Consider the following 12489-nt stretch of genomic DNA (forward strand, 5'->3'; position numbering starts at 1 on the left):
AATGTTTCACTGCCATTTCCCCACATTTTACATTGCAAGAAACCATTTTGCAAATCATGCCGGGGTAAAAAAGATTTGAAATCTGACTTTCTGGTTGAAACACCCACCTTATAATGTTTTGCTTCTGAAGCTAACAACATCATCAACATTCATAAACCACAGAACTGATGATTGACTGTGTCAAGAAAACAATAGTCCTTTGGGACTATTTTGCCTTGAGGAAGGAGCGTTTCACTGATTTCAAGTCATCAAAACACAGCAGTGCTGCTGCTTTTAGGAAAACTAATGTGGACGACTTATGGTGATGGAATACTGGAGTGAAGAAAGTTTGAAGTCTGTGAAGGTTCATTTTCATATCACAGTGGAATGAATGGAAACCAATGGCTGGATAAAAGGGAGGAAAATGATGTCAGAGTTCTAAAATACAGCCGCTTGCTTTGGGGAAAAGTTTAGCAGAAAGATTATACATTTTGTAGATGTAACGCTAAAAATGCTGAAACACTGGTGATATTGTAACCCCGTAGTTAAGTATGTGGAGGTGATAGGTAGTCAGAAGGAGAAGACAGATTGTTTTTTTTTTTTGTTTTTTTTTTCAGAAGGAGGCTCATTGTTTTTATTCAAGTGTGTTATGGCTTCACCCAGGTCACGTAACCCAGTGAGTCATCCACACCAAATCATGCACACACAAACAAAAAGAACAAACAAAATAACAAAAAACAAACAAACCAACAAAAAAAAAAAAAAAAAAAAAAAAAAAATACAAATGTGAAATGGTCATTTCATTCTACACAGTTCTCTACAATCTCTTCTCGGTGTGTTGAAACCAGGGGACTCGACCTGGACTGCTGCATGTGCTGCATTAGACATCAGGAGTCGTTTTCTGAAAGTGTGACAGAAACCATCGGCCGGTTCAAGGCGACCGCCGAACCACATGGATGCATACGAGATGGGACACTTATTTAATCTCCTCTAAGAAATATGGTACATGGTTTTTGTTCATCCGACCTAAAGAAGAACCTATTGCAAAAGAATTTTTTTTCAGTAATAGAAGATATGAAACATGAAAATGAAATCATAACCCAACAGCCTTTCTAGAATATTGTATTACACAGATAGTAGTGCAATTTGTGTCTCTTTGTTCCTGTCATAGGGAAACATGGCACTGCTGACAGAGAAATGGACAGCACATGGAAATGTCTGCCATGTACAGTATTCTATGCCTGGAGGCTGAGCACGACTTAATAAGAAAAGCAGAAACACAAGCGACTGCCAATAACCATCTGCATTCAAATCCAGTCCACCTATGTATTGTTTAATGCTGCGCGGCGGGAAATCACAAAGAGAAATAAAATGTCACACTGTCTGACGGCTGTGCTTGATGGGGTGTGTGTGTGTCTTGCTCCTCTGTGCCATCTGTTCTATAGAGAAACACTCAATCAAGGGCCATCAATATGACATGTTTCGCTATGGCAAACAAATCTGCCCTCCTGATTTCTGTGTGTGTGTGTGTGTGTGTGTGTGTGTGTGTGTGTGTGTGTGTTTGGGGAGGGCTTGAAAAATGATTTGACTTGCAGCTCGTGAAGAGCAAACGAGTTCATTTGTTTGCTGCTTCCTTTCAAAAATCCATTATGACGAATACATTCCACAAAATGTCACTTGGAAATTTGTGACGGCGAACCTGACGGGAAGCAGACACCAGTGTTCGCCATCGGTGTCACTGTACTGTAGGTAGATACCGCGGCGGCGCAATCTTCCATTCATATGGAAATTACAAAAGCAAGCAAGCTGACACGAGTTTAACAACACAACATGAACGCTCCGCCCTATCATGAAGTGCAAACAGAGTTGGGAAATTATACTAACATATGCAGTTCAGCAGGTACGGGACGTCTGTGGAGGGATCTAAGTGTTCATCACAACATATGAATAAATCTGCTTTGGCTCTGGATGTGTACTTGAATCTACAGATGGTTATCGACGGCAGGTAAAAGATCAGGTATTGATTTTTTCTTCATATCCCCACATGAACTTGCCTGTCTGGACCTCGATCTGTCTATACAATAACCACATTTGCGCTATTTTGCAGCCTTAAAGCCAGACATCAATAGCCATCAAATGGATTTTCTAAAGCACAAACAGATCCGCAGTCGCAATAAAGAAATGTGCCCACTCGTATAGAAACGCTGAATGCCGTTTCTTCAAGGCACATATGCTAAAATGTGTAAAAATACATAAGCATCTCAGCTAGGAAAAGGCCTTTTTTTCATTCCAAAGGATGTTATGAACATATTGTACAGTAGATTTCGATAAGCTAGAACAGTTCCAATAATGAAACAATGCTATTACGGCTTATCTCCAACTCCAAGCCTTGTTATTTTTGTCAAGACAGAATGGGATCCATGGCATTTCACCATTTGCCTGAATAGACTGGAATTCACCTTGTGAGGCATGCTCAGGTAGCCAGTTATCGTTTATCCAAGGATACTAACAAATTGTAGCTGTTTAAAGTCCCAATCCAAGAATATTTGAGTTCATGATTTGTGGGTAAATGATTGATTTGGAAGAATAGAGCTTGCTACTGGAGAACTGTCGCTTTGCAAATGTGAAAGCCCACTGTAACTCAAGAGTCAGCTCCATTTTGCTCCAGTCTTTACAAACAATACATATCTAAATACACAGTTACAGCTTCAAAATGCATTTCAGATCCTGTCAGTCCTGACATCAAGAGCTCAGTGACAAAGTGTCCTGAAAGCCAGAGGTGAGCCAGCTGCGGCATTAGATGTGGCAAGATACTCTTATTCCGGATTGGGCTTTAAAACAGGCCTGTCACCACCATTAGCATCCAGAATTGCTCAAATATGAGTTGGCCCCTTGCTCTCATAAACGATGCCTATAATGCCAGGTGACACCTGTAGTACATATCTGCACAGGCCACAGCGAGATGATGCATCTCAATTACCTTTCTCTGGAAAATTCCTAATGTTTGGAAATGAGGACTTGATATGTACATTATTTTGTCGGGCAGATGCACTTGCACCTCTGGGATTTTTGTTTGTTTTAGGAGCAAACCGAAAAAGGTGATTCATTCAAACCTGAGAACAAACATTATTGTACAATTTGTATGAATGAAATAAAGGAAAGCAAGTAAACAACATTTATCCTGTGCAGAACTGCCGGCGTTTGACAAAATAAACAGCTTATGTCCAAAATCATTCTTAAGACTATTTGCCATTAAGTTACTCAATTCATTTTTAAAGTTATTATGATCTTTTCCCCATTCATTATACAAATTACATGCACTTATCAGCTCTTTCAAAAAAAAAAAAAAACTCTTTCCCATCCCTTTTCTTCTCATATTTTACATATACTGAAAGGATCATACTGATGCTATTGAGTTGTTTCTTATCTCTGATGCTCAGCTGTCCCAACACATTAACTCAGTACTTCAGCTCATTTCCAAGTCAGTGTTTTTATCAGGTTGTGTTACCCTAATGGCTCCAAAGTGCATCTAAACCCAAAGAGCCTTCGCTTTGTATCTGCATGCATTTCCATCACTGTAAACAGTTTTGTTATCAGTGCTGCATGGCAGGATCGTCGCAGATGGGGAGGGTTTACCAGCACACTTATGCGTGACTAAGGATCAGCTTCCACATGCATGCATCACATAGGCAGAAACTGGCCTCTCATCAGCATTCTGGGGCATTGCCACGCATGTCAAATGATTAAAATTGTACATTCCTCAAAATGATATGAAATTAAAAGAGTTATTTAAATGCACTTTGGAGGACGTGGTAGCCATAGAGTAAAGTAAATATGCCCCCTCACAGATTCTTACACTGTGAGACAGCATCAACCTGTGCTCTTCTGTTATTTTAGTTTTGTGGTTGACTTTTTCTGTTGCATCCGCTTTTCCTCAACATGCCTTATCTACCTCTACTTCAATGATTTCCCACATTTCCCAGAATGCCAATATCCAGAGACATGTGAAGTTGTAGCTTTCAATCAAAGGTGAGATAATGGGTATGCAAATATCGCGAGTTACAGCTTAATCAAAACACAACATGTCTCCTGGCTGTGTTGCATTCTGGTTTACTGAGGCTACTGACAGTGTAGAGACTGGTATGTCTGCCTCTTCTACAATGGATTTCCTCATGTATCATTGATGAACACTAGTGCAAGATGATGAATCTAGAAGTAAACTGGCTTTTCACTCTGAGGAACTGACACCAAAACCTGACATTTACCACTGATGCTTTAGATACCTGAATATTTTTTCTCCGATTAAATTCCATTGTTGCTGCTGGGAATCTCGCAGTGTGACATCATGGTATTTGCCTGGCCAGTTATACACTGGAGGAAGAAAAGCACCAAACCACAAAATGAGCCCCAAAAATGCTACATCACCAGTTAAGTGTATAAGAGAGGATTCTTTTCACATGAGTTCATTTTATCTCAATATCTGCGGATGACACCGAAGCTTTTGTTGCTAGATGTGATGTATGAGCTTTGGAGATGAGGGGGGAAAACCCCAATAACAATAGTATGATCCTTAAAATCCAAGACAAGTAAGACCTAGAGACATGTTCTTCATACAAAAGTGGCTGTTTTAAAAAAGAAACGAATGTCACAAAACCATGGCACACTCATTAAATGACATCTAATGCACATGCTAATATTGGCAACAATATTTTGGCATGATGATGTGAGACAAAACCATTGAAATATTTGCCTAAGTATGATTGCTTATAGAAAACAATACCTGATGCTTTAAGTCTTTTTAAATTCTCTGTCTGCAGTGAGGCAATGGAATAGTACATAATGGTAACAGTTTCTTCAAGTTAAGGTGAAACAGGCATACTCCCTTTGAAAAATAGCATCTCCCCAAAATGCAAAGTGTGCATTATTTGGTATGTAACCAAAGTTAATATATCAATTGTGTAAATCTGCAATTAGGAAGGTCTTGTAGTTTATGTACTGTTAAATGGGCCACTTTGTTGAAAAAATAGACATCCATGCTTCATGCTTTTTGTCCCTTTGTGTCCACGCTTGCTGTTCCGCGTAGCATTCCTCATCTGTTCCCGTGAATACTTTTTATATTACATCAACCAAAAAGGGAAAAAAGTGCTGAAATAAGATTTGGTAAGGAGCAGCATTGGAGATGTTTGACCTAGTGTATAAAACATGGAAAGCTAAACGTCCTCTGTGTGTGTGAGTGGAGACTTAGATGGATTTCCTTCTCTTCATGAGCCGGTGATTGTCTGTGAAGCTGTGAAGGCCCGGCGACACTGAGCTGATGGGCGAAGGGAAGAAGCTGTTCTTCAAGGTGCTGGGCGAGATCTCCTCGATCCTGTAGGAAACTGAGTGAAAGTACTGATTGGGGTTCAGCTGCGAGCTGAACGAGTTCTGATGGGAGAAGGCACAGCCCAGGCCTCCCATCCCTCCCCCGCCCCCGGAGCTGCCGAACTCATGCGAGTGGTAGTGCATACAGGAGCAGACCGACTGCAGATCAGTCACTTCCGCCCGGTAATGCTGCTGCTGCTCACGCCGCCGCCGGCCTCGCTGCAACGACTCGTCCTGGATGTGGATGATCATGCTGTTGCGGTTCCCGGCCAGCGAGGCTCGCTCCTCAGCATCCCGCCGCTCATCCTCGCTGTTCATAGTCAGGAAGCGGAGCACCACCAGGTTGAGGAAGGCCCCGATCACCGTCAGGCCCACCAGGATGTACATGAAACTAAAGGCCACATACAGAGGCTTCCTCTGGAGGGCCCGGTTCTTTTGGAGGGCCACGAAGTCCCCAAAGCCTATAGTAGTTAATGTGATGAAGCAGTAATAGTAGGACTGGAAGAAACTCCAGTCCTCGTAATGGGAGAAGGCAGCGGCCCCGATGCAAAGGGTCCCGATGCAGGAGAAGAAGCCCACGGTCACCATGTTCTCCATGGACACGTCAGTGATGCTCATACCGCAGCACTTCTTAATGCGCTTCAGGAGGTACTTGACAAAAGTGTTCATCCTCTCGCCCAGACTCTGGAACATGACAAGAGTCAAGGGGATTCCCAGGACGGCATAAAACATGCAAAAGGCCTTTCCTGCATCTGTACCTGGAGCTGCATGTCCATAACCTGGAGAAAGAGGAGATAGCAAAAGTTAGAGATGTGGAAACATTTTGTCAGAGCAAGTGCTCGCACTGGTCAGGGCTCAGCCACATTATGTTTGATTCTTTCCAAAATCAGTTTGTTCACCTCAACAAATATTGGCGTAGTGTTGTACGGAAGCGATTGATAGAAAATGGCTAAAATTAAAGTTTCCGCCATGTTTGATTTTCAGTGTAGGGGTTTCCTGGGTTGAAGACTTCTATTGATCAAGCATGCAAATTCACAGGTCGATTACTTTGTCACGGCTTTGCATGCTTTTGAAGTTGAATTAATGGAACACAGGAAGTCAAGTGTAACCGCCCCTTAAGAGGTTAAATCTTGTTACCTGCCCCACCCACCGCGCAAAAAGTCCCAGGTCAGCTTGTGTTTACAAACATGACCAAGCAAGAAATTTCCCTAAGAGTCCACAAGCGCTGCCAAAATGGGTATTGAATAGAAGCATGCCACAGAAATGTGTCGGCTCGTTAATCTTATTTGGGCTCAAAGATTATGGTGGGAGGGGAGTCCAATTAGTCAGAAGTTTTCTCTGTGGTGGAAGAGTTTGGGAATGAAAGGAGGAGGGATTGGATGAGAAAGGAGTCATGGAGCAGCCAGTGAAGCTTTTAGCTTAATTAGACTTTATCTTTAGGCCGCAAGCTGCTGACTCACACACAAGCAGACTTTTCAAAAACCAACCAGTGGGGCTAACAATAGGAGTTTTATCTATTAGACTTATATATATTTTTTTTTTCAAATATGACATGAATGATTGTTTAAAAAAACTGTACTTAACAGTATATTTGCAAAAATGAAAGCTGAATATGCACTACTTTAGATAAACAGTATATGAATGAAGCTGTTGAATGTACAAGGATAAAAAAAAAAAAAAAAAAAAAAAAAAGAGAGAGTCCGTCCCATTGATTATGTCTCCTCTACCTCTGACGGTACTACTATAGCCCACTACTTTGCGTATTAACCACTAAAACTACAGCCAAGAAACACCCACCATCAGTTGGCATGTGCATCACCTCAACAACTGCCTTCCAAACAGAGACGTAACATTTTGGTAGTGCAGCAAAAGCTTTTTTTTCATAGATATAACCTGATCAGTTCTGTGTTTTGCACCCTACAGTATTGATTCTGTGTTTTCCCATGTGGCTTTCCACCCACTCAAGCTCGTGTTTGGTTATGTATGAGTTCTTTTTCTAAACTCAGCTCTGTCAATCTGATTTGCAGCAAGCAACCAAAACAGTTTTATGTGAATGCACAATGTGATCCGTTGACCTGAGGCGTTAATCAGCAGAATTTCAAGTTAGAGACCTCTGCAGGAAGCTCAAAGATCAACCGCAGGTCAGAAAAAGCCGCCTGTGAAGCTGCTGTGTGTGCTGACTATAATGAGCTGATTGAATACTTTGAGCAATGAGAAGCAACACACACACACTGTAGGCCCCACATACACACACAGACAGAGACAGCAGTTTCCACCAACAAGTGATGAATGAATGTTATTAAAGATAGCTGAAACACAAATTTTCATTGCTTCAGAGATATTAATGGCAATGGGCTGGGTGGAAGTGAAATGATCTAGCCAAATAAGATGCAAATCTGTAACTAGTGGGATTATGATGATAGCGGGGAATGTGAAATTCATAGAAATTACCTCCTCCACAGCAGAGCTGTGTTCACATGCAGTGTGAATCATAATACATGCAGTAGAAGACATTTCAGGAACATTAGCAAAGTCAAAGGTGATCATGATCAATTTTGGGTTCAGGCAAATGTGTGTGAGATGCTGCAAACATGTTTGCAGCATCACTGTCATCTATATTAACATCTCAGGACACATTGGTATTCTCCCCAACCATCTGTCTTCTGCCGTCCCTGTTGAAAATTAGCAAATTAATTGATATTGATTCTTATAGCTTAAATTATTCTCGCAGACTAATTAGGGTATAATGAATAACACTGGCAGCTGTGAAGAAATGACGAATATCATTGGTTCATGGTACGTCGTGACTGAGTCGATTAGCACAACTCGACTCTTTTCTATAAGTAACCCTACATTTACCACCATTACACAAACTAACAAACTCTTTTTATCTGGATTTACAGGTCATTTGAGGTTTGTATGCAACTACTTCCCTCAAAGGCCTCCTGCTAGCTGCAATCAGACTTGAGTGTATTAGATATTGATTCAATATTCATTCCCCGCTCAGAAACCAGCAACAGCAGGCTGACCACACTTAAATACACTCGTATTTCCTATTAGATTTGATATCTGATTTTTAAGTTTAAAATACGGCAGACTGAAGCCTAAATATCCATGCGATGGTGGCGGCATGCATATCAGCGTGGCGTCGACAGTTTATATCTCCAACTGATAACTCCTACCCCAGAAGTAATGAAATCAATTTATTAAAGTAATAGAGAAGAAAGTAATGAAATCACGTCCTAGTGCAGTGTCCACAGTGATGCAAAATTCAGGTGGAGCTCTAGCTTTTCTTAGACTGTGTTGAGCTTGTAACATGCACTGGTTGGCAAACATTTCCAAGACAATAAATATTGAAAGATCTTAAGGGATTTCATAGGTAAAATATCTTTATGGAAAAAACAGCCATGCTGCAGAAGTTTTTAAAGTACACAAATCATCTACAGGCCAGAAAAGTACATAAGGGATTTAGCAGGGATCAGTGAGAAGACTGGCATAAAGACATTTAAGAGTAAAGCAGCACTCTTAAAGAGCAGCACTTTATTAAATAAGTAGTAAAAACTATAATGTATGAATTTATCATATGAATAAATCTGATAAAAGTGATAAAAGCTTTTACATTTGCTGTTCTAAACATTGTGTCTGGTAGCTTTTTTCCCAGGAAAAATCCTCTAGCACACAGGAAGTGATGCATTTTATATTTCTGTGTTGTTTCTATAACAACAAGATGAAAAATCAGGTAGTTAGCATGACCACCGTGCCAGGGCAAAGAAAACAACCACAGCCTACAGAAACTCATCAATACAAAAACCAAAGAAAAAAGACATCACAGTCCCGCCCACACTGTTTGATTGACAGATGATCTGGGAATTGCGGTGCAGAAACACAACAGTGATGAATGCTCGGCACCAAATGTTAAACGTAACTTTCCTTTTTTGAGCCAATTTCTTAAAATGGCTACTTCTTGTTGCTGATGGGATGTTTGGTTTTCTGTGGCAGTGCTGGACTGTGTAATCTGTTTGTCCTGTTATAATGACTCTATTATCGCCTGTTGTCTAGGGAACAGACATATTTGCTCTGCTGAACGGAGACCTGTCATGCACAGGTGCTTTTGTGCTTGTGTGTGCACAGGTGAATGTGCGTTTGGTGTGTATAGTGTGCTGGTACAGCAGAGAGAAAGTCATACCATTTAAAAAATGATGAAAGCATGAGAACAACCTGGTCATTCACATATTACATAATTACATTTTAAAAACAAATTGTTCTTGATATTGCTTTGGCTTATATGGAGACTGTGACACATTTCTGATATTTTAACATCGACTCTGATAGCATAATATTCCTTCTGTGGAATATATAGCAGCTACACTGTGCTGGCACTGTAAAGCTATAGCGGCATGCAGACTAAGATGCTTAAATTGGCTTTGAGAAGAAGACATTTAGTTTAGCACCATCCTGTTACATGATTTCTGGGTAATCAAGTCTAGCATGTATCCAGTAATTTGGCAAATGAGTAAAATACTGTTGTCTGTTAAAGCCACCATTTCTTTACAATTTCATTACTACATTTTTAATGTTTCACATCAGGTAAGTGGATTATAATGGCTTATGTATGTTTGATTGCTTAATGCATATTTTACAGGTGCTGTGATACACAGCACAGTTACACTGTGTGCATAAACCTGATAATTAGAGGATAAGAAGACAAAAGGAACATCTGTTGGTCATCTGCAACCTCTAAAGTTAAAAGTGAATGTATGTAGTAAATACAGTATAAGCAAAAAAAGACATGGAAATCATTATTTTCACTTGATGCAGATTGGAAAAGCTGTAATAAGATGAAAAGTCATGTTCCTGTCCAACATCAAACGAATGGGAAATGTAGTATCTGGGAGAAAATAACCTTTACAGCTCATGAATCGAGACTTAAAAAGCAGAACAGCTCCTTTCAGAGGATATTTAAAGCCGAACACGACTTTTCCTATCACGGCACATCTGTTGAGCCGCTCTTTAAACGCTTGAACAAAACAGATCTGAGTGGGAAGTGTGACAGCACATTTACTGTACACAAAGGGCTCTCTTAGAAATATTTTTACTATCATTTAGAAAAAAATAAAAACGGTAGCTCAAAACACCTTCACTTTCCTAGAATCTTAGTTATTACATAAAACCCTTGAGCAACCCAGGAATAATGTTTATGACGCAGATGATTGTTGTTTAAGACTGCCGATAAAGAGCTAAGGTGAACAGCTCATATTTCTATTATAAATCTAGACACAGATAATACATCAAGACACATATTACTGTATCACAACCATGGACACATACTGGAAAACACAATCCTATTAAATCAAATTGACAGATGTCTTCTTAATATATCACAAGATTGAAAATATAGTTGAATAAATGTATCACATGCCCTCTGGCTGTCCACTGTGATATCCAGAGCGCTTCTAATGTGTTTCTAATTATGAATATACCAAGACTGTTCTCAGATGACTCAGTCTGGCCCCAGTCCAGTTCACTATTACTTGTTTTGCATGTCTGCCTGCACCCACAACATGAGCTCCACGGGACCATCTCTAACTGTTGTTGTGTGTGTGCGTGTGTGTGTGTGTGTGTGTGTGTGTGTGTGTGTGAGAGAGAGAGAGAGAGAGAGAGAGAGAGAGAGAGAGAGAGAGAGAGAGAAAGAGAGAGAGAGACTCATTGTTACTCAAAATGTAATTTGGCACAGCTGGCAGCCTAAATCTGATAGTATTGTATCACTCACTGTATGATTTGAATATTTGATTTTTCTTTGCAGCAATCAATGACGAGGCATGAAGGCAGAGGATCGGCTCGATTTTTATCCATTATCTCTGACCTGTGCACTTGTGGCTTGAGCAAGAGCAAGCTGTCATCAGAAATTTAAAAAAAAGAAAGAATAGAAAATCAGCATCATAATGTAAATGAGAATATCATCACTTTATTACCACATTGGACTGAGGGCAGTAATCAATGTTTAAAGAAACTCACTGCAAAACATATATATCCAATTTTAGCAGGGAAATAATTTTCTGAGCAAAACTAACAGGTAATAATACTAGTAAAAGAAGAAGAAGAAGAAGAAGAAGAAGAATACAGTGTGAATTATATTTTTTAGTGAGTAACAATATGCTTTAATGCCAACCTGCACATTTTTAAAATAGCGGCTCTTTAACTTCAAAACAATTGATTTTTACTTGGTGCAAATTATACAGCCTCTGTCCTCCATTATTCATAACAATATCAGGGTGGTCCCTGATTGGCATGCACACGCACTCTGGGTAGTTACTCTTACAAGTGTTGAGCAGTTGCTTAAACCAACACCTTTTGCTCATTTGATCTGCAGGTTAATCCACCTCATATTATTTCAGCTGCCCCAGTGGCATTAATTGCGGCAGGCCATGGCATTTTAATGAAGGGCAAGAAGACCAGGGAGCAAAGAGGTGAGAACACCTTGTTCTGCTCTCTGTCTCAGTCTCCAGCACGTCACCGACAAGAGCTTAATGTGTCTGGGAAGTGGGAACACCATGGTTACCTACTCCGGGTGGGGAACCTCTCCCCGTCAGAGCTCTTTCAAACACTGAAGTCTGTCTAGAATTCCACTTTATTGTGATACTGGACAGCTTATAGTCTTTCAGCCAGTAAGTTCTTCTTAACTCTAATATTAAAAAGAATACTAAAATATTAACTGCTAAGGGGAAAATGTCAAACACAAAATTTTACACTGAGGAAGAGGCAAGTCCTATGAATTCAGATCAGCCTCTCAGCACCTTAGCAAGATTACGTTTGCCTTTTACGCATTTATCTGATGCTAACATGAATCATACAGACAACAAGCACATTCAGGTTAAAGCAATGATCCACAGCATGATCATGTAAAGGAATATATGTTTTGCTGCTCTTCGTCATCAACTGACATAACACAATAGTGATTTGCCCAATATCCAGTTGACTGAAGCTTTTACATTTACTGTTAGAAACACTTGAGGTCTTCTAGTTCTTTAGGGCTAGGGTTATGGTTAGGCCCAAACTCTCTGTCACACAGCAAGTGATGCATTTTTCCATTTTTGAAGAACTGGGTACAAAGCATGAGCACTGACTGTCACCATGGCTGAAAAGGCAAAG

The 12489-nt window shown here is 40.2% G+C and overlaps 1 protein-coding gene across 1 annotated transcript in view; it reads right to left on the minus strand.

Moving 5' to 3' along the window:
• Positions 1 to 5220: 5220 nt before the first annotated feature.
• kcnk9 (potassium channel, subfamily K, member 9) overlaps positions 5221 to 12489 on the minus strand; it is a 30640-nt gene continuing 23371 nt past the window's right edge. Inside the window, exon 2 of the mRNA XM_030063143.1 lies at positions 5221 to 6119. Within this exon, the coding sequence (XP_029919003.1) occupies positions 5221 to 6119 (899 nt within the window). The remainder of the gene's footprint in view (positions 6120 to 12489) is intronic.

Source organism: Myripristis murdjan, chromosome 11 (assembly GCF_902150065.1).
Source record: "Myripristis murdjan chromosome 11, fMyrMur1.1, whole genome shotgun sequence".
Classification (NCBI taxonomy): Eukaryota; Metazoa; Chordata; class Actinopteri; order Holocentriformes; family Holocentridae; genus Myripristis; species Myripristis murdjan.